We start from the raw sequence: 23,977 nt of genomic DNA on the forward strand, positions 1-23,977 counted from the left end.
CTGAACTAAAATAATTCTGAAAGTTCTTTTTAAAAAAAGAAAATAATTTATTGAGGTATAACTTCCCATTTAAAGTATACAATTTAATCTTCTAAATATGTGCAACCAAGCTGGAGATGTGGCTCAAATGGTAGAGGGGATATGGCACTTCTTTTAGGGGTACCAAATGTTTTGACTTAGATTGTGATGATGGTTGCATATATTTAGCATTGTTGCTTTTGTTTTTCGTTTTTGGTGGCACTGGGGTTTGAACTCAGTGCCTAACACTTGCTAAGTAAGCACTCTGCCACTTGAGCCATGTTCGTAGCCCTTTTTACTTTATTTTTCAGGTAGGGTCTCATGTTCTTACTCAGGCTTGCCTCAGACCCTGATCCTATCTCTGCCTCCAAAGTAGCTAGGATTATAGGCACGAACCACAATAACCTAGCCCATGAGTTCTTTTTTTTTTTTTTTTTTTTTTTTTTTTTGCAAAGCAGAACAAAGTTATATTGAAACTACAGAGAAAACAGGAGTTTCAAAGAAAATATTGCAAGAGAAAAGCAGTGGCTCTTGTCAGATGGCTTAGAAGCCAAAAAGCTCCATGAATTTTATTTGTTTATTTATTTATTTTTTTCGGGGGTACTGGGGTTTGAACTCAGGGCCTCTTGCTTGCTATGCAGGTGCTCTACTACTTGAGCCACTCTACCAGCCTCCCACAAATTTTTTTTAAACTTGATATAGTCCCATCTTTACAGGTCTGAAAGATGAGATGAAATAGTATTTTAACTTTCAGTTGTGTTCTTTGTTCATTAAATAAATAGTGGCGAAAACCATCTCAAGGCTGTCTGTCATATCTCTTGACCTGTTCATTTGAAAGAGTTCACAGAAATAAAATCTAGAAATTTCCTGCATTAGACATTGGCATGTAATTTTACAGGTAGTTGATGACATAACCATATGCACACTTATAATTGAATTTCACATACAACATTTACACCTTTAAGAGCATGGTGTGTTCACCATTCAGATCAAAGTCTCCTTACATAAGTGTAAGCTGTATCTGAATTTAAAGTCATTCAGAGTCAGCGAAAGTACTCAAAATTTCTTGTTCCCTTACCTTGAACAACCTCTTATTTTTAGTGACAGGTCTGTGAGGATTTGGTGAAGTGTTATGTTGGGTGCCCAGAGTCTCCTAGTTTGCTGTAAACAGAACGTCTCTGATACATGGGAATCTTGAGCAGGTTTTCCTGATTGAACTTTTAGGCGTTTGCTGTGAGACTTTTGAATTGGGTCTCCCCTCTCACTATTAGGAATGATGAAAGAATTTTTTTTTTAATCTGTTCACATGATATACCACTTGATGGCACTATTGTGTTGAGAGAATAGTAAATGATCCCAGTACGTGTATTGTATTTTGTCTTTTTTGGGAGTTATCTTCTGCTTTAGCTTACTATGAAGAAAATCCTTTGTTGTTTTGTGGTGCTGCGGATCAAATCCACGGGGCCTTGTGCATGCCAGTGCTCTACCACTGCCTCTAGCACTGTGCTGAAGCCCCTTGTAACAGTCAAATTTTTCATTTTAAAGAGTAAAAGAGGGAGGCCAGGCAGGAGGGTGGAGTTAGAGGTCAATCTGGGATACATAAGAAGTCCTTGTTTCAAAAAAGAAAAGGAGGGAGTGGAGAAAAACGAAAGCAGAACATTTCTTTCAGAAGGTCAGTTGATTAGTAGATAAAGACTTGTAAGAATTCCTTTTATTCTGGGTAACGTACGTGTATATGTGTGTGTGTGTGTGTGTGTGTGTGTGTGTGTGTGTATGTATGTATGTATCTGATTATTATTTTTATTACTAGTGGTTAGGGACTGAATGTGTACTAACTTTGTGATCATCAGCTTCAAGTAGGATTCCTAAATGTGTGGTTCAGAGACCTTGAAAACACAAACAGTTGAGGTTTTATTGTTGAAGGGGAAAAAGCATTGTTTTTCAGTGCTTCATTGTTAACTATTGTTAAAATGATTACCATTCTTAGAAGATTGCAGAATTCAATTTTCAAAAGAAAAATTTATTTTTTATTTGCTTTTAAGAAGACATGACATATCTACCTAGCTTATTAGATGTACTGTCTCTTCACTTTTAATGCAGAAATTCTTTGTTGATTAAAATGTTTTGTGTTTTAATAACTTTAACATGATTGATGTGACCTTTGTACTCCCATTCAGGTTTATATACCTAGGAAAGTAGAAAAGACAGAAAATATTCTTAAGCCAAGACTAGCATTAACCAAGTGTATAACTTATTAGCTTATTTATAATGCAAGGGATTTTATTTTGTGAAATAATGAACTAAAACTGAGGATAGGGCAGCGTGAAGTTTAGTATTACCTAGCTATTTTATAGGGGTAGAGTATTTTGAAAAAACAGAGTATCTAACTTTACTGCCATGTGGCCAATTCAAAAAAAAAAACAGAAGCTAGGATTACTAACAAGCTGCCCTTATGAGTCCTGAAATTATTTTAAAATCTCTGTTAAACTAAAAGTACTTACTTGTGTAGTTAGCTCACTAAACTGTGCCTGAACAGATGGCACAAACTGTTTTACTTTAAAATGAGTAGTTATAATTGCCTTTCTTTTAGGGTAGGAAAAAGCCTCCAAGTAGATTGGGCTAATTGGAAGAAGAAAAATAATGAAGCAAAGCATAAATGACAGGCTAAGGAATAGGACAGGGAAGTGAGGTAATTTAAGAATTTTTTAATCTCAAGTATTATGAGCTCATACTTTGTTTTAAAAAAATACATTGAAAAAGACAACTGTGATGAAACTTAAGTTTTAGAAAATCCAGAGCTGTAGGCCAAGGATATAGCTCAGTGGTAGAACATTTGCCCAGCCTGTGGAGGCCCTGGGCTCAATACCCAGCACCACAAAGAAAGGAAAAAGCAATTGAACAGCTGGTTCTTAGAAAAATTCATATAGAGAAGCATCTACAAAATATATTGTGCAGAAAAAGAACATTAAAATTTTTAAGAAATGAGCAGATCATATGCTGGAAATATTTAATAGCTACTTGAAAATCTCAGTGAAATAGATAATATTTTGGGAAAAAAAGAAACCCAACACATTCCCAAAATTGATTCAAAACAAAAAGTGTCCATGTAGACCAATGATCATGAAAGAAAATATAAAAGTTATCAGTTAATTTAATCTTACATAGACTTAAGACCAGATAGGTTTATTGTGTTCTTTTAATCTTTCATGAAAGAAGTAATTTCTCTGCAATATCACTACTTCCAGAGCATTGAAAACTTAACATATAATGTATGAGAAAGTAGGCAGATTCTAACAAAAAAGGGAAGAAAGCTGAAAGTGTTGACCAATCTTACGTCTAACTTGATACAAAAATTTTAAGTAAAACACTAGCAAAGCTGATTTAATAGTGTATTACAAATACGGATCCAGTGTGATCAAAGAAGATTGATGTTAGAAATGGAAGGCTGCCTTAACACAAGGAATCTATTAATATCTGTAATATCAGTTGGGAAAATAAACTGTATGGAGCCAGGTGCTGGTGGCTCATGCCTGTAATCCTAGCTACTTGGGAAGCTGAGATCAGGAAGATCAAGGTCCAAAACCACCCCAAGGTAGATAGTTCTTGAGACCCCCATCTCCAAAATAACCAGAGCAAAATGGACTAGAAGGTGTAGTTCAAGGGGTAGAGTGCCTGCTTTGCAAGTACAGAGCCCTGAGTTCAAGCCCCAGTCCCACTATTTAAAAAGAAAAAAAAAAAAAGAAACTAAGGATATCTGATTAATTGCTCAAAAGATATTTGATGAACCAACTTTTGTTTGATAAATAGTGAATCTGATAAAACTTAGGAGTGAGATGACAGAGGCATTCATTTATATGCCAAGTGTGTATATGGAGCATCTACTTTGGTCCAGGCACTGTTTTGAGTGCTGGTAAACTGTCTGCATGAAATTTACATTCTAGTGGGGAGGAGTGATAAGTATAACATAAGTAAATTATGTACTATGCTAGAAGGTGGTCAATTCTATTTTAAAAAGTAGTATAGGATAAAGAGATTGGGAGGACATAGGGTGGGGTGAATTTGCAGATTCAATGGAGTGTTTAAAGTGGGTCTCAGTGAGGTGACACAGAGAGGGAGTAAGCAGTATGGATGTTTGGGAAAAACATATTCCAGCCAAAGGGAAGGGGAGGAGCAATGCTGAGACTGAGTGAGAAAGTGAGGGACTAGTGTGCAGGGAAGAGAACAGGAGCAGGGTTGTCATTGAAAGACAAGGGAATTGAAACTTGGCCCTCCCCACTCCTAGTACTTTGCTTTTTGTTACCTGGTGATCTCTGACCCATGCTTATGACAATAAATCAATAGAACCAAGGCATAGTTTTAAAGCCCTATATTTGAATTTGGCAGTTGATTGTAAGCTGAAAAAGAATACTTGTTAAATGAATGTGGAAAACAAATGAATAACTTGGTATTTTAGGTGCAGACTTTTTTTTTTTTTTTCTGGTGGTACTAGGGCTTGAATTCAGGGCTTCACATTTGCTGAGCAGGTAACTCCACCACTTGAGCCACTGTGCCAGCCCAAGAACCTAGAATTTTAAAGAAAACTTATAAATTCAATAATCCATCTATTATGCAAGAAATTAAGTGTTCACTTGCCCTCCGTTTTCTAAAGTCTAGCAACATCAGGAAAATTATTGCATATTTGTGAGAGTATTTTACAGCAATAACCTCATTTTTGAAATGTAATCATTGCTGTGACCCACACTGTATACATTTGCTATGTGACAGAAGCTCAACTTTCAATAGGTAAACCTAAAAATACTTTTTATTAGCATATGTTTGTTGTACAGGGGTGTTTCATTGTGACATTTACATATGTGCTTACAATGTATCTTAATTAAGTTCATCCCTTCTGTCATTCTCCCTCCGCCCTTCTCAGAACAATCTTAATAGTTTTCATCTCTTTTTATACATGTATACAAAGTACATCAACCATATTCACCCTCCTTCACACTCACCATTTTCCTTCCACCCTCCCACTGGTACTTACCACTCAGAACCTGTTTTTAAATCTAAAAATATTTTAAGTAAACATTTAAAGTTTAGCAATAAATGTTTTGATTCAAATGTTTTTGAATATAATGGATCATACTTTTCACTGTTTCTTTAAAGAAGGATATGATTCATTTAAAAAAATTGTTATTAAAGTACAACTACATAGCTACCATATTCTTGCATCTAAGGTTTCTTTAATAGTGATTATAATATCTACTTCCAAGGGTGGTTATTAGGATTAACAAGTTGAATTATATGTATGTGTATGTATATATAGTAAATGTGCATACATATATATGACTGGCCCTCATACATTAGTAAGAACTAAATAAATGATATATTTTTTTAAGTTGTTATAAGTCGGTGCTGGTGACTCACTCCTGTAATCCTAGCTACTTGGGAAGATCGAGGTTAAAGGCCAGCCGGGGCAAACAGTTGGCAAGACCCCATCCCCAAAATATCTGGAGCAAAATGGACTGGGTGTGTAGCTCAAGCAGTAGAGCTCCTGCTTTGCAAGCACGAAGCCCTGATTTCAAACCTTAGTCCGATCAAAAAAAAAAAAAAAAAAAAGGCAAAAAACAAGTTATTATAAAGGTCAAAGAAGAATACAAAGTATTTGAAAATTTTAGGCATGAATTTCATCAGTTTTTTTCTTCTTAACCCCCACTTTTCAAATGTATCTTCATTCTTCCTTTATCATGCCCCTTCTATCTCAGATCAGTCTGTTTTTATGCTGGTTGTTTTTCAGGTCTAATGTTAAGCCTTTCATGATATGTACTCTTTGTCCTGGTAATAAACTATTTTCTTGCACTATTCTATAGTATAGTGTTATATTTGGAGACAGTTAAGACTTGTAGGATTATTTGTTTCTGTTCTGAGTGTCTTCGTCTGTCATAGCTTTGGCTCTTTCTATATCTTTAACTTCTTTTCTATCAGCTGTCATTACTTGCTGCTGTCTGTGTAGGTGCTTCTGTTAGCAGTGTCAGCACTGTGTCTTATCTTCAGCCTTCCATCTTCTGAGTGTTATATTACTGAGTCATCGCGTTTTATAAAATAACGTCTGCATCAGAAACGGAAACCACACTGTTACTTGTGTGTTGATTCCAGTTAGTAGTGGCTGCATGGAGTGCTGGGTTAAGCAGGATTTAGAAGCCGCATCCACATCTGATGGCAAAGAGAGCTCTGACAATGGGAGAGGATGACGCATGCATACCATGTGTTGCCATTCTTGTCTAAAGTACGTTCCCATTTGAGGATCCCACTCGGTTCTGGGATTAATAAAATATGTAAGCTAGCAAATGGGTTTTGTGATGTTATTATTTCTTTGCTTATTGATTGCCCTCTTACTTTAGACGTTGAGATTTCCAAATAATTTAACCCCTGGATTAATGAAGGAAACATTTTGAAAGGATTCAGTTTTGTACTGTTTAAGTTACCTTTGTAACTTTTTTTGTAAGTATTCAATTACTCAGTAATTATGTAATTAAAAATTTAAGCCATGTCAAAATTATTATTTTTTTTATTTAGTGTTTCGTATTTTATCAAAATTGTGTACCTAGTCAAATTATAGATGTGCGATAAATGCACTGAATAAAAAATGCCAGGTTAGTAAAAACTTTCACAAGGCTTAATTCAATTTCCAGGTGTTTCATTATGATAATAAATAGGCATGTCTGAGTGATTATTAGTTTTTATAATCATTTAACATGTGAGTATCTGAGAAAGTTTAAATTTTAAAATGAATCATTTCTGGTTTGTCTTTCCTTTTACAAATATCACATATAACTTTTGCAGGTTGGATTTGCTACCATTTTATGCAAGATTGGTTGCTACATTGCATCCCTGCATGTCTGATGTAGCAGAGGATCTTTGTTCCATGCTGAGGGGGGATTTCAGATTTCATGTATGTATTTAAGCATTTATTTTATAATATATACACATTTTTTTTTTATAAATTGAGTGAGAATTCTTAAACTTACAAACATTATTTCGTTGGTAAACTTTCTTGAAATTTGGTAGTGACCTAACAGTTCAGAATTTATGGATTTCTAAATTTTTTAAATTAAATTTACTCAACAAAGCTTGAAATTGGTGAGTGATAGTCAAACTGGGAAGGGAGCCTTGCTCTTGTCTTGTTCTTCCATTATAGGTACTGCACCTTTTGCTTTTTAATTTAAAAATCAGTCTTTAAAGTCAAGACAGACCTCATTGGTGGTCCCAGAAGAAACAGAATTCACTGTGAAGAATCTGGGGCAAGGTGCTCTGTGGGGTTCCTCTTTAGGTGTTGGGGGGTGCAAATGTGTAGAGCATAAATGATTCCATGAATTCTAAGATCTCAGTGAATGCTGCTGATGCCCATATCTTACTGATTCTTGCTTTATGAATCTTTACCTTGGATAGTGATGAGTTCTTTAAACAATACCTTGGAAAATACCCGTTACCAGACAGCAGATAGCTTCCCTTCCTTTTCAGTCCTAAGAGACTGAAAAGACTACATGTTAGTGGTTCTTCCAAGCCCATGTTACTCAGTCTTCTTGTGAAAGTGCTAGAGATTCAAAAAAAAGACCTATTGGAGTGAAAATGAATGGCTAGAGGTGACTGAAAGTGGGCATTCATAGACTGAAAAGATTTGGAGGACTGGAGACCTTCAGTTCAAACCCCAGTACTGCGCATCTCACCAAAAAAAAAAAAAAAACTGAAATTCAGATGTTTATGTTTATGTTAGCCAATTGTGTTTAGAAAACTTAGCTTTATAGTAAGCTCTTTAGGATGCAATAAAACCAGAAGCCATTTGCCTTACTCAAGACATGCTTTATTATACTGATCATGCACAAATCAGTAGTATTGTTGTGTACTTAGAGAAGAGCAGACAATTCCTGAGGTAGAAACCTCACAACATAGTTGGGGAAACAAGGCATAAATACAAAAACAAGAGGGAAATTAAAAAACCACCCTTAAATAAAATAAATAAAAGGATTGCATGCTTAATGGCCAAATGAATTATTGGTGACTAAGTGCTTTATGTACAGAAGGAGAAAGTCCCATGAGAGACAGAATGAGCTATAATTGCTTCTTTTAGTAAGTGTTAATTTGTTATGAACTTTTTGATTAAGATCTTTCTGGGCTGAGTTTTGCTAAAGTCTATTTTAGATTTTTGTAGGCAGTATTAAGCAAGGTAAAGTTTCTATGCTTAGAGATGTTTGGAAACACTGAACTCAATAAAGTTAAATGCTTTGTTGTTGTCTTTTTTTTGTATTGTAAGAATTCTCAAAGCTTTAATAGGGTAATTGCTTTGTGAATGTCCCAGAGGGGCATGAGTATGTAACCCCCTAAAGAACACACTTTGATAAATGCTGCTAGTTTAGGGACAGATATATCAGAAGTCATACTTTTCTTGTTGATATAGTTAATCCCATTGTACAAACAAGGAGCTTTTTCACTGTGGGCAGTATGATGTGTTATATGAGTTATAGCATCCACCTCTCAACCAAATTAATAGAACACAAGTTCCTGGACTAAGCATAATTACTGCATTTGGTGAGAAACTTAAGAGAATTCTACTCGCTGCCCTCACTTTGGAAGTTGGGGGAAAAGACATTTTTATTGTTACTGTTGCAACATTTCATTACATTGGGAACAATATCACGATTTTAGGAACATACTTTAAGAACCACTGCTCTTTGAGGAGAGAGGAAAGGGCATTTAATCACCTTCTGTCTCCTCCAGGATCTGTCCTTCCCTTCCTCCAAATCTGCAGTCTTGGCAATGACTTTCTGTTAGGCCATAACGTGATTCTCAAATGAAAGCAAAATAACAGTCACAAAAAACATTCTCTCAAATCCCACACTTTCATGCTGCAGCCTTCCTCTTTTCATACCCTTCTTATTTGGATCTTTTATTAGAGTATGCCTTCTCTTTCTCCTAAATTTGCCCTTTTGATTCACCATTATACCAGTATCCTGACAGACTATGAGCATTTTCCTAATTGCCTGTTTGTTGATGTCCCTGCAACTTCTAAACTGCTGGACTCTGCTTTTTTAGGATACTGTCATTCTGGCTCAATCACATTGCTAGGATTGTAATTTAGGCTAAGTTACTCAAGTGCGCTAAACTTGCTTCCTTATCTGTTAAATGAAGACAATAACTATATCCTTTGAAAAAGAATTTTTAAAGCATTAAATGAGTTAATGCATATACAATTAATCATACAGTGCCTGAACATAAATACAATTATAATAATTTTTCTTTCTATACCACTTTTCTCTCCTGGTTCTTACTTATGTTGCTACCCTCAATCTCCTTTGTCTTTTTTTTTCTGGCTGTTTATATGTTGGGATTTCCTAGTTTTTTCTTCTTTTAGCCTCTTTTTTTTTGATGGGGAACACATTTTTAAGTGGCTTCAGTTAATGTCTATTTCCCAACCCTGGGAGGTCCCCAATGTATATCTCTTTGCAGAACCTCTCTCCTGGTACTTAAAAAGTTTTCATGTACTGCTAGCTAGTTATGTTCAAAACCCAAACTCATTATTTTCTTCTTAAAAATGTCTTTATTGTTTCCTACTTTGAATCTACTGCCATATTCTCCCTATAAATTTACAATACATTTCATCTAGCCTCTAAGAAGCGTCTGAAATTCAGGAGCCAGTGTTCACCAAATTCTGTTGTCACTCCCTTGTAAAACACCTCATATCTAGCTTCTGCTCTTCATACATCCTGCCACTGTCATTCATTATCCATAGCTTGAGTTATGATAATAGCTCTTTAACCAGGTTTCCCTGTCTCTGTCTTCTATCTAGGTCCAATATATTGCCACAGTCTGATCCTATTTGTCCCCTTAAGAACCTCAGCTGAGAAGTAAAGCTGGTTAACAAAACTATATGAAATCTCTCTGATAGTCAAGGAAATTCTAGTTAAAACAGTGGATTTGCTAATTTGACAGATCAGTAAAGCTCATAGAAATGGGAAGCCAACATTCTTATATACTTCATTCAGGTAAGAATTTGGAGAAGCAGTTTGGCATTGTTTCAAGATCCTTAGAGGCATTCATACATCGAAAAGCTCTGAGAATCTATTCTAAGTAAACGTTCTCTATACCAAAAAAAAGCTTTAGTTAAATCATAGACTGTAATAGAGAAAAACAGATCATTTAAAAGCCAAACAGAGGATTTAAAAAACAGCCAGTAATCACAGTGCCAAAATTCTGTAGAGCCACAGAAAATGATTTTTCACAAAAGGTTTCATATAATAAAAGTGCTTTTTTAAAAAAGCAAGTTATAAAAATCTTGCATATAGTTTATAATTGTGTTAAAATGCTTAGATAGTAGAGAATAGAAAAAAGTTAAACATATTAACAGTGGCTGTCTTTGGATAGTAGATCCTATGAGGAATATTTTTGCCCTTTAGTTCTGTTTTCTGTTTTCAGTAGAACCTACCTCTAGAAAGAGAAGAGTACTTTATTTAAAGATACCAAATCATTCTCAACTGACTGACACTTTTTAAATTAGTAGTCTGTCAGCTTTTTTGATCAAGCCTCTTTATTGGTTAAAGTAAGTGTGTCACACCCACAATATATGAGTATTTACTTTAAAAGTACATGCACTTGCAATTGTACCAAATATGTTGTATATATTATAGAACATATAAAAATAAATTAAAATATGCATTGTTAATCCACCTGCATTTTGTTTTGCAGTAGTGTTTTAACATATCTTTAATTATAAGGCTTCCAAAAACAAGAGTGAAATTTGAGGAGTTGGAATAGGCTAGTCTTTTGTTTTTTTAAGTTTTAGCCTTTTGAAATGCTGTTGGTTCCTCATCTGAAAATGAAGGGGTTACACATTGTTCTTCATTTAAAAATTCTATAATTTTGCTGGGTGCTGGTAGCTCATACACTCATGAGGCAGAGATCAGGAGGACTGCAGTTCAAAGCCAGCCTGGGCAAACAGTTTATGAGACCCTGTCTCAGAAACACCCAACACAAAAAAGGGCTGGTGAAGTAGCTCAAGAGGTAGCGTGCCTGCCTACCAAGTGCGAGGCCCTGAGTTCAAACTCCAGTACCACCAAAAATTTTGAAAGGAGTTAAAAAGCTAATCTCATAAAAATAGAGAGTGGAATTATTTCCTGAATTGGAAAGGTTTGGGGAAGTGGGGATGGAGAGAGGATGACTCACCAGTACAGGGGTACAGTCGAAAAGGAAGAATAACTAATGTTGTATAATACAGTAGGTTAACAATGGTAGCCATCAATTAACTATAGATTTCAAAATAGCTGCTTGGGGTTAGGGGTATAGCTCAGTGGTAGGACTTGTGATTAGCATATGCAAAGCCCTAAATTCAATCCCTGCACATATCCCTCCAAAGAAAAAAGTTTTCAAAAAAAACCCTAGTAGACATTATACATTATATACATGTAGTGGGATGTCACATTATCTCTCAGAATATGTAAATTTACTGTGTCAATTGAAAATAAAATGCATATTTTCAAAGTTCTGTGATTTTGTCATTTCGTGTTGTACCTCCTTAACCTTGTTATATAGAGAGAATATATGTATATTCTGTAACCATTATTTTGCTATATTTCTATGAGATCACTGTATGACATATACACGTTATTTATATATATGTGTGTGTGTATTTTATATATATACACAACACATGCATTGCTGAAGATTGACCCAGGGCTTATGCATGCTGTGTAAGCACTCTGCCTCTGAGCTATATATCCCCAGCACCACCTTTGTAATATTTAAGAATAGAGTTTAATGTAAATATATGTGGATGGTATAATATAATACATGTTTTAAAAACGTGTGATAGTTCATAGCAGTTGTTGAGAGAGGGTATCATCCAGAATCTTCCAAGGAGATTCGAAACAATATGTCTGTATTTCCCAACTGTACTAACCCTGAAGAGGCAGCTTCAGTTCACAGAGTTGTGTTTAGTTTTGGTGGTACTGGAGTTAAACTCAGGGCCTTACGCTTGGTGGGCAGTCACTGGTACTACTTGAGCCACGCCTCCAGCCTACTATACAGTGTTTGACATGCTTTCTTATACTTTTCCCCCTATGTTTCTTTGATTACAAAAGAGATGCATTCCCAGTGTAACTTAGAAAATAGGTAACGTAGAAAGAAGGAATGAGGGGGGGAATTTGACCACTTAATAGCAAACCCTATTAAAATTTGGGGGTTTTCTTTGCCTTTTTCTCCTCTATATTTCTTCATGAATAAGTTATATATATAATTGTCTGCTCTCATTTCTCACTTAGAAGCCCTTTACCATGTCATTTAAGCCATTCCTTAAGCATCATTTTAAAGGTCATGTAATCTTTTACCTTGTACATTAATTGGTTCATATCAGGTGAAGTTTAGTCCCTATCATCATCATTGTCCTAATTGTTACTCTTATTTTGCCAAGTGAGCAGGCAGGTTTAGGATGTTGCACAAGATGGTAATATTTCCCCAAATGACTGAATGTCTGCTAATGTTCTGACTAAAGGGCTTTTGCTCTTTCACGTCACTGTAATCTACATATAAAGATTAAGTATTTCATCTATTTGTTTAGTCAGTAAACGTTTATTTAGTGACTGTATTAGATATACAGATATACAGAGATGGCTAAAATTCATAACTTAAAATTTATTGAAGCCTTCTTGTCCCAAGCATTGTTTTCTGTGCTTTGCATATATCAACTTGCTTAAGACTCTCAACAACCTTATTAGTTCCATTTTACAGAATAGGATATTGAGACCCAGAGTTTAAGTAACAGCTAGTTAGCAACGCAGCTGGAATTGAAACCCAGCAAAACTGGTCCAGAGTCCATTCTCCATCTATCCTAGCATTTATTTGTGAACGGGTCTTTCTGAAGGCTATACTCTTCTAAATTATGAAAGTGAACAGTTAACATTATTCAGTATTACTTTGTTTAATACTGAAAATGAGATTCTATTTCTATTTTCTGTTTGTCTCTAATATCAAAGATATTTTGTGTGTATAAATGAAAAATGATGTGACTAAAGTTCTGTAGAAGATAAATTTTTGTGATTTTACTCATTTTTGCTTAATATTTTTATTACTACTTCAGTTTAAATCTAGTTACAGTGAGCTTCTAGTTTGCTGTGAGTTTTTATTAGTAAACATGGTTTTATTTAAAAATTATCATTAAAAATCAAAAGTCTGTTTAACCTCGTTCTGCTTGTTATAGAAAATTGGTCCTTAAAAATTGACCAATTCCATTGAGGTATGAACTGTCTGGGTATGTAAAAGTTTAGGTTTTTACATAAATGACTTATCATTAAGTATGTAGCTGCTAGTGAAATTAGACTTTCTTTAGAATCCCAGCACACGCTTGTGGGGATAGCGTAGTAAAATTCTCAATTGGCCATTCAGAAGTTTAGATCTTAGCAACGATCTTTGGTCAAGTTATTTGACATCTTTGTGTTCTTTTTTTTTTGTTTTTCTCAAGAATGGTAAAAATGGGAGGATAGTGTTCTGCAAAGAGCACTGAACTACTTAAAGGTGCCACTATGTTATGGTCATTGTTGTTCAAATGAAAAATTTCTAGACTATAGGCTTGGCTTTCTGATGAAAGTACAATTCTGAGTTTAAATCTAATTACATTTATCTTAGTGTATCTGTTCATATTATACTGTTTTAATGGAATTTTGTTATATTTGGTATTTATTGAAATGTGTGCCAAAAGTGGAAGAATTAAATTTGTAAAGGACTTGAATGGTAGTATAAAACAAGAGTGATTACATTGCATATTTCACTCTAAATAGTTTATAATAAAAAAATGCAGCATATTTGTAATTATACCAGCAAGCCCTGATAACATTTTTGCTTAAGTGAGAATTTTTTAAAGCAGCATTTCCTGAAGTGTGTTCCTTATAATATAACTTAATGGGGCTATTAACTGCTATCTGTTAACATATCAGAAGAAGGGCTTATATTGCCAAATAAATTTGAGAAATGTTGATTTAAATTAAGTTCAGCAGGTTTCCTTAACAGCCACTTACGCCTGAAAAAATATATTATTTCCCCCAGATTATCTGATTATGGAACTGTTTTGCTGAGCACTTCCTGGAAGGGGTGTTACTCGAGCAACTTTTTCCTTAACTTAAAATAGTTTGAAGGTAGCAAGAATTTATACCCAAATTAAACAAAAAATATTTGGGGTGAATTCACACATCTTAAAATAAAAGAGTTCTTATCACAGAGATTCAAAATGTTGATCATCTAAACAATGTTTTTTTGCTCTTAATTCATAGGTACGAAAAAAGGACCAGATAAATATTGAAACAAAGAATAAAACTGTTCGCTTTATTGGAGAGCTAACTAAGTTTAAGATGTTCACAAAAAATGATACACTACATTGTTTAAAGGTTAGTGATGAATTGTTTGTTTTTAATAGGAAAATTTAAAGTTTTAACTATAATGAGTAGTCAAAATGAAATAATTACATATTTGATAAGTTCAAATGAATACAAGAAAGAAGGAATAGTAAACATCTGAGCAAGCTGGGCATCAGTGGCTCACACCTGTAATCCTAGCTATTCAGAAAGCAGAGATCGGGAGGATTATGGTTCGAAGCCAGTGGGACAAATGATTCTTGAGGCCGGCCTAGTGGAATGGCTTAAGAAGAGCACCTGCCTAGCAAGTGTGAGGCCCTGAGTTCAAACTCCAGTACTGCCCCCACCCCTTCAAAAATGAGCAAAATGGAAAACAAATAGTAAGATGGTAGATACAAATTTAGCTGTATCAGTAATTACATAAAATATAAGGTGACCAAATACATCAAGTAAAAGCCATAAGAACATAAGAGTCGATTAAAACAACTGTGCTGTCTACATGAGAGATACCTTTAAAGATGAGAGATTAATGTAAAAAGCTGGAGAAAATATGCTGTGCAAATACTAATCAAAAGAAAACTAGTTTACAAAAGTATTTTCAAAGAATGCTTTAAGACATGAAGCATGATTAACAATAAGGATAGTTAGCTGTAAGTGGGGATCAAGTGGTAGAGAATGACTGCCTACCAAGGAAGGAAGCTGTAATTGTAAAGAACAATGTTGTCTTCCTGAATCGTTGTATGTCCAGTAAGATCGCAAATTTGAGAGGATTGTTTTCTGTCCACAATGAAATTAAACTGGAAGTCTGTAACAGTAACTAAATGTGGTAAAGCTGGTGTAGAAAATGTGAGATAATTCTTCCACATTCGCAGTTGATCATTCCTTTACTAAAATTGTTTTTCTCTCTAACAAATTTCCATCAACTTAGCATATTAGGTATTCACAAAAAATGGATATTATGAATTCAAATATGTTTAGAAAATCATGAGTTAAATAGTGTCTTTACTGCATGATTGCTGAGAGTATTTAAAATAGTAATAGTCCTTGTAAATATTCAAAGGAGGAAGTTTTCTAAACTTTCTTGGAGTACTCTGAGATGGGTATAAGACAAAGTACATTTAGGGAAACTCCAGACAGCATTGTAAGAGAAATTATAGAAACTTAATGCTTAAATGGAAAGAAGTCATGCCATCAAGTATTTAAATGTATTAATATATTTCTATGTACTAATTCTAAAAGATATATAGTAAGGATATACTTTTATTGACACAGAAATTCAGTTTCTAAGAATTCATTTTAAGGGAATAATCAGTATGTGTACAGATTTATCTAGAAGGATGTTTGTAATAATTTATTTGTGATAGTCTTGCTAACTAGCCCAGGCTAGCCTCAAATTTGAGATACTCCTATCTCCCCGGTGCCGAGATTATTGGCATGCACCACCACACTCTGCTTTTATACTGTTTTTCTTCATACCAAGAAATGAGAGGCAGTTTGGATGTCTAATAAATTAGGTTTTCATCTAGTTCATATTATGCTATGCTATATACCTTATAAATCATGCTATGGAAAAATAAGAAAGGACATGAAAAAATACTCAGGTTGAATCAGTGAAACCGAGTTACTAAAAATGATACAACCTGCCTGGTTTGTGTTTTTAAAAATATCCATAGAAAAAGATTAGGAAGATAAATACTAAAATATTATGGTAATAAGTTTAGAAATTTTATGTAATGAGAAAATATTTTTGAAGGAAGAGTTTTTCAAAGTACATGTTATATACATAAAAATAATCACTGAGAAATGTCTGTGTATGTGGCATGTATTTAAATAGCATCTAATGATAAATATAGAAAGGGCTTTGGTGTTAGTTTCTATATGTTCTTCTGAAAGGAAGGATATTAAATATTTTGAAATTTTTCAATAAAAAATTTATGTCAAAACACAAAGATGCCCAGCAGTGAAACTTAATAAAAATAGATTTGATTTTATTTTCTACTTTGGCATTTTCTGAGTTGCTAAATATACTGTAGTGCTTAACGCTATTACTATTTTCTTTCTACTAGGATTGAAGTGTTGTCTTGTAGTTTTTCATCATTTTTATTATTCCAGATGCTTCTGTCAGACTTTTCTCATCACCATATTGAAATGGCATGTACCCTACTGGAGACATGTGGGCGGTTTCTTTTCCGATCTCCAGAATCACACCTGAGGACTAGTGTGCTTTTGGTAAGGGCTTTGGGATCCTGGTAAGAACTTGAGGTTCTTGATTTACTTTGGGGCGGGGTGGGGTTAAAACTATTGACCAGGGCTGGTTATCTTCCTCTGCCGTATGAATACAAATACAAACATTTCTACCTAAACTAGAATATCCCATACATATGATCTGCCATCCTGGAGAGATGTAGGAACTTTTGTTACTTGACTGCCAGTGAATTTGCAGTATTATAAAGAATTGAGTTGAACCCATAAAACTTCAGACAAATTATGCAGGTGATTAGGTACTCTTAATACTTTAAGTTAGAGCCTTCTTTATTTTTTAAGTACATCTCAAGCCATTATTAATGTGTCATGTAAACTTAAAGGTATATAATTAAATTTTTAAATTAAATAATCATGAAACATAAGCTTAGAAGTTTAACTTGGGAGAGAAGATAGTTCTGAAGCTAATTAGGATGTTGAAATGGTCATCAAGTTTATTAAGCAATTATGTTTATTGATAATATCTAATCAAAAAAGGGAGGGAGGGAGATAGAGTATTGGAGGGTGCACTGGTATTGGTCTTAAAGAGAGTGCTGGTTTAGGAATCTCTGGGCATAGACTGTCATTGTATTGCTGTTGCAAAGACTTTATTTTGTCATTTTATAGATGTGTTGTATTTTTTTAGAATCTAGTTACAAGCCTGACCACTCCCTGCTGATATTTAAAATGAAGAAACACAAATTTATTTCTGTGATCTGTTTGTGAAAATATTAATGTGATGGCCAGAAGTGGAATTAATTTCCAAATTCTGTCAAGGCTTATATCACATTAATGATAAATTCAAATTTTATTTTCAATCATAAATTCAAACTAGGGGAAAAAACTCTTTTTGCTCTTTGACTCTAAATGGAAAGGTTAAATGTGATACAAAACAATATAGATGCCAAGGAAACTTGGCCTATATTTTATTCATAATACTTTGTCCTTGATACTTATTTTTTCCTAGGGAAAACATTTAGGAATTTTAGTATGGGTGAACAGAGCATTGCTGTAAACCAAATTCCTTCTTACCTGACCAGTTTTCTTGATCTTTTCTACCCTTTATAGCAAAAGCAACTGGATTTTATCACTGATTCTCTTGACTTCTGGATAGGAACCTTTTTCATTTGTCATATAACAGTTTGGGGGTTGTTCCTGTCAAGCAGGCCCTACCTAGTCAGTTCTCCAGGGATGCTGTAGCTGCTAGGAAGGGTCATATAAAGAAATATAGTATGCATCCTCAAAATGGACTACATCTAGTGAGCAAGAGCTAAGCTCCAATTCCAGTGTGACATCGTAAGTGCTAAAATAGAGATCTACAGCAGATATTGTGGGTTCATGGAGTGGTACATAAGCCAGACCGAATTAATTAGAGTTAACTAGCATTAATTAGAATTAGAGCTTCCTTCTTGGCTTCCTTTTATTGTGTGCAAACTCTATGCCAGATCCTTGGGTAAAAGAGACAGTCCCTGACCTTATGTGGCTTCTACTCCAGAAAGGCAAACAGACAAGAAAACATTGAAACGCAGTACTACAAATGCAATATGATAATGTGGGTAAGCCAGTAGGGTATTGTGGGTATTGGTAAAAGAAGCACCTAATCTAGTCTTGCTATGTCAGGAAAGGTTTCCTGGAAAAAGTGATAATTTAGAGACCTAAGCTGAGTCAGATAGGCAGAAAATAAAGAAACCTTTTGAATAAACCAGCTTCAGGCATCAGATTTATATTTTTGGAAAGATTAGCATGAAGGAGATAATTGAGTTAGCTGAGTCCAGAGGTGGGGAGAACAGTCAAAGGGCTGTTCTAAAAACCTCAGGGGAAAACAGTGAGAGATGGGTTGGCATAGGGATGAAGAATTAATAATAATAATTAGCCATATGAAGATTTTGATGACACTTGAGAAGATATAAAGGGCAAGGAAGAAGAAGAAAGTACTCTATGATTAAAGACCCAAGATTCTGACATGGGCATCAGACATGTGCCAGTCACATAGAGATATAGGAGTGTAGAGAAGGGAACAAATGGTGGCTTTTGTTTGAAACACAAGGCTTATGGAATGATCTAAAATGTATTCATGTTTATTTGAGAACATATATAAACTTTTAGTCAGTTTGCATTTAGAATTATTCTTAACTAATGATAAAATTAGTTTGCAGTATGTGTATGTTGGGGAAAATGGTTCTAGACCAGTTTAATAGGTTGAAACCGATCTTGATTAAAGACTGTATTATGTATAAATGATAAGTTAAATGTTGCATTTTATTTTGTCCAAATAATTTACAAGAGTGTGCTCATTATATCCCTAGTGAACACCAAACTGTTTTCTTAACTGCTCAGAAGATTCAGCATTTAATAAACACCCACGTGTTACGATACAGAGATGTCAGTGTGGCCTTAGCTATAGTTAATATACCAGGGGACAGGAAAAAGAACTATGAACATGGTATAGTTAACAGTTGAACTTAAAAATAATAGTAACTCCTCTCAGTATAAGATGGTTTTTTATGTATGGAAAAACAGGCCATGGGAAAGGTAGAATATGTTTTTGGACACTCATTTTTTTCATGTATTGTTAAATACTAATACTAATTTTGTGCCTATGAGGTACTATTTTAGATACTAGGTATACAACAGTGAAAAGGTCACAGCCCCTACCCTCCTTGAGCTTATATACACAGCAGTTTTTTCAAAATCTGAAATCTTCAACCATTCCAGTCCACAACACCTGCTTCATGTTGGTCATTAGTTTGATTTTGTGCTTTAGACCCAGAAACTACTGTAGCATCATGTATGACCTTGCTCCTCCCCAGTCTTACACTGTTCCATACTGGAACCATATTGGCCTTCCCTTAGTTCCTGTACCATATCAGGCTCTGTCTTTTCAAGGCCTCTATTCTCATTGTTCTCTTTGCCAAAAATGCTCTTCTGTGGTTCTTAAGCCTCTTGTCATCCTTCATATTCTAGCTTAACTATCACTTTCTCAGAGAGGCATTCCTAGCCCTGCCTTCACTAAAGCAGGTTTCCATTTATTCTCCATCGTAGTGCCTTGTCATTTTCCTTCACATCTCTGGTCACAATTATTATTGAAAAGATTAATAGTTAATTTATTTGTTGACTTGTTCTGTTTTCCTACACTAGACTGCTAAGTTTCATGCAGGTAGGAATCATGTCTGTCTTGTTCATTATTGAGTTTTCATCACCTAAGCATAGTACTTTGCATATAGTAAATGCCAAGTAAAATATTTTCTTGAATGGCTGAGTGAATTCAGGAATCTTTGTTGTTTTTGTTTGTTTATTTTTTTGTGGTGCTGTGGTTTGAACTCAGAGCCTTGTGCTTGCTAGGTAAACACTCTACCACTTGAGTCATGCCCCAGCCCTTTTTTGCTTTTAGTTATTTTTTGGACAGGGTCTCATGTTTTTATCCCAATCTGGCCTCAAACCGTGATCTTACCTACGACCTCTCATATAGCTGGGATTATAGATATGAGCTACTGTGCCCAGTGAATTCAGTAATCTTAATGCTTAATATGATGTTTAAGAATTAGGAGTCATTGTTTCTTAATGGCATCAGGTATGTGGGACCAGAGTGGCTTCAAAATATTCCACAACACACAGATTAGTTTTTATAAAACAAAAAATTATCAAATCCAAAATGTCAGTAGAGGTTGAAAACACTGAAGAGGATGATGATTGAATACATGTGGTGTTCCAGTCACTCCCTCTGAGTCTATGCTGAGCAACTCTAAACAAATTATAAGAGGTCGGGGCTTTTGGTTTTCTTGTCTGTAGAGGCATGTCAAATATGTCTGGCACAATGATGAACAGCATAAACTCCCAGAAGGAATTTACTGTCATTTGTACAGAGAACAGCTAGAGCCAGAATCATCCCTTTATTTGTGGTTTTAGTCCTTAATTTCAGTCACTCAGATAGTAAAGCATTGCTTTCTCTAGAGTGTATGTAGTCTGGCAGAGTTAAAAACAAAGTTATATTTGTAAAAAAACAAAATCAAAAAGTCTCTGGATATTTTATGGGATAAGTCCTTAAGGTCAAGTAGTCATGGACTAATATGTTCTAAAAATAATTAGTCCTCTTAACAGTTTATCCAGCTTAAAAATGCCTAGTTATTTTTTATTCCCTTTTTCTGTTTATCCTTAAATCTTGTCACCAAGGAGATAAGTAAGGAATGAGGAAATCTCACAGTGAAAGTGTTTTGATTAATTTGAATGCTTTATTTTAGGAGCAAATGATGAGAAAGAAGCAAGCAATGCATCTTGATGCACGATATGTCACAATGGTGGAGAATGCATATTACTACTGCAATCCACCTCCAGCTGAAAAGACAGTGAAAAAGAAACGTCCTCCTCTGCAGGAATATGTCCGGAAACTTCTGTACAAGGATCTCTCTAAGGTTACCACTGAGAAGGTAAATCTTTATCAAATCTTCTAATAATAGTCATCTTAAGATTTGTGGTAGTTCTAAACTTGTATAAATTCTAGGAGAGGTAGGGGTAGATCTCAGGTTCCATTATGATTGATTTTAAACTCTTCATCCAAAGAAGTTCCTATGGTGATACGTAATATTTGGGGCATACATATTGTTTCTTTTCTATAAGTTTTTATTCTGATTAAAATAGCAACTCTTCTATATTTAATTTTGATGCCATATATAAATATTTTGGAAATGCTTTACCTGCTATTTTTGGTTTTATTTAGTTTTGTTTCTGCAGTGCTGCAGATCAAACCGAGAGTCTTGCACATCCTTGGCAGGCACTCTATTCTGAACCACATTCCCAACTCTATCTCTGGTACTCTTCAATGAGTTTGCCCTGAAATACTTTACATCAGTCCAGGGACCCCTAACCTTCGATGGACTTTGAGAGGCGCTCTGAAATTTTGTAATTTTGAATGTCTAGCTATCTGTATTTTTCTGGAGAGAAGACCCATAGCTTTCATTAGATTCTCAACAGGGTTTAATTTTCAGAGAAGGATAACAACCACTGACCTGTTATTTTAATTATTGTAGTTACTTTGTTAGAAACTTCACTTTTAAGATGCTCCATTTCCTGGTTAATTGTACAGTTGACACATAATACAGTACAGAACAATTTTTCTTTTTAGGGTAGGTGATAAGGAACAATGATAGTGCAGCTTTGGAAACTGAAACTGTTTTCCAGAATCAGAGGCAGTAGTTGTTTTAAAAAAAATTGACAGTTGATAGAAGCTTGGAAAATATTTAATGCTAATGTGGTGGTGAAGACATTAACATTTCCAGTGATGGTGATACAAGGATACATCTAGTGTTGAAAGTTGTTTGGTAGATTGAGAAGTGTGTACACACAAAAGAAATATTTTGCAGTCCTCCAACAGTATCCATTTTCTTCCCTAGTAAAAGTGGAAAGAATTTGATTTTAGATAAAACTCTTCTGATTATCTTGTTCCTAGTAGAAGTTTTGAAATAGTAAAGCTAATGTCTAGACTCTAGACCCTTTCCCTGTGTTTGTTAAACATTTTAACTTGCCTAATCCTAACTATAAACTGCAGTGTAGTTATTTTTATTGTCTCCCATTTTACACATGAAGAAACTGAAGTTGTTGGGCAACTTTTTTTTTTTTTTGGACAATACCAGGTTTGAATTCAGGGCTTTTTGTTTGCCAGGCAGGTGCTCTACCACTTGAGCCATACCTCCAGTCCTGTGCAACGTTCTTGATGTAGTGTCCTCATCTTAAGTGATCTTTTAACTTGTTAACATCAGGTTTGTTTGTTGGAAATTAATGATTTTTTAGAAAGTGAGATTATTTATGTAAAATAATGCACAAAAGAGAACATACTGTGTTTGGTAAATCTTGGCTGTTTCTTTTAATGACATGAGTATGTGACTACATGCTGTTATCCTGATTGAAGACCTGGAAGCTCCAGGAAACTTGGGTGAATTATAAAAGGTTTATGAAAAATGAGAATAAATTTTCCATAATTAGAAAATCTCATTTTTCCTATTTGAAGTGAAGAGGCTAATAAAGACTCTCTAATGTACTTCCCATTTCAAAAGTTCTCTGCCTCTGTACAATAATAATAAAGTATCTATATTATTTGTTCAGACTATGTTTATCTTAATAATTAAGACAAAATTCTTCCCGTGTAGGTTTTGAGACAGATGCGAAAGTTGCCCTGGCAGGACCAAGAAGTGAAAGACTATGTTATTTGTTGTATGATAAACATCTGGAATGTGAAATATAATAGTATTCATTGTGTAGCCAACCTCTTAGCAGGACTAGTGCTCTATCAAGAGGATGTTGGAATCCATGTAGTGGATGGAGTTTTAGAAGATATTCGATTGGGAATGGAGGTAACAATAAATTCCTTTAAAGACACCAAATTGGAGTTTGTGGAGAATATAAACAGTCTTTAAATCCTATTAGTGAAAAATAATAATTTGAAAAACTGTCCCTACTACTTCTTTGGAGTCAGTGATTTGTTAATAAGCCCTAATGTATTAGATTTCCTACTGTATTCTCAGGTGAGCACTGGAGTATCTTTTGATTTTCTTCTAAAGCTCTTTTAAGCTTATTTTGACAGGTTATACTAAATTTTTATTTCTATGTCACTATTAAAATTCAAGTTACAAGAATCTATAAAGTTATTAATTAGAAAAAGTTGATAATCATTTTTTAAGAATTTTCTGTGAGTACTTTCCTCTTACTGTTAAACTTAGACAAGTTTTTTTTCTTAATCCCTAGAAAGAGGAAATGGACACTCAGAAACAACCCTGTTATTAGAAAAGGACTAAATAAACCATCTTTGTTTCTTTGTTCATTATTCTTTGAGTGGTTGATACTGTCAAATTAGAAGAATTTAGCTTTTCAAATATCTTATTCTTCAGTAAAAATCTGTGTCTTTGTTTTGGTTTTTCAGGTCAATCAACCTAAATTCAATCAGAGGCGTATCAGCAGTGCCAAGTTCTTGGGGGAACTTTATAATTATCGAATGGTGGAATCCGCTGTTATCTTCAGAACCCTCTATTCTTTTACTTCATTTGGTGTTAATCCTGATGGCTCTCCAAGTTCACTGGACCCTCCTGAGCATCTTTTCAGAATTAGACTAGTATGCACTATTCTGGATACCTGCGGCCAATACTTTGACAGAGGTTCCAGTAAACGGAAACTGGATTGCTTCCTCGTATATTTTCAGGTATATGAGGAGAAGGTGCGGTTTGGCACCACTTGATGCACAGAATGTGCTCAAAAATAGTAGCAGACAAACGCTGTGGTGTTCGTGATAAGATATACTCGCAATTAGGTTAAATTTATTATTCATATAAGGAAGCTTTTAGAGATTTGAAAATTTA

The 23,977-nt window shown here is 34.6% G+C and overlaps 1 protein-coding gene across 3 annotated transcripts in view; it reads left to right on the top strand.

Annotated features, from left to right (window-relative positions):
* Positions 1-23,977, top strand: part of Upf2 (UPF2 regulator of nonsense mediated mRNA decay) — a 123,560-nt gene that overhangs the window by 44,640 nt on the left and 54,943 nt on the right. For all 3 annotated transcript variants that reach the window (XM_074056652.1, XM_020177095.2, XM_074056653.1), the window contains exons 9-14: positions 6,844-6,952; positions 14,313-14,426; positions 16,506-16,622; positions 20,873-21,058; positions 22,775-22,978; positions 23,545-23,820. In XM_074056652.1, the coding sequence (XP_073912753.1) occupies positions 6,844-6,952; positions 14,313-14,426; positions 16,506-16,622; positions 20,873-21,058; positions 22,775-22,978; positions 23,545-23,820 (1,006 nt within the window). The remainder of the gene's footprint in view (positions 1-6,843; positions 6,953-14,312; positions 14,427-16,505; positions 16,623-20,872; positions 21,059-22,774; positions 22,979-23,544; positions 23,821-23,977) is intronic.

Source organism: Castor canadensis, chromosome 15 (genome assembly GCF_047511655.1).
Source record: "Castor canadensis chromosome 15, mCasCan1.hap1v2, whole genome shotgun sequence".
NCBI classification, from domain to species: domain Eukaryota; kingdom Metazoa; phylum Chordata; class Mammalia; order Rodentia; family Castoridae; genus Castor; species Castor canadensis.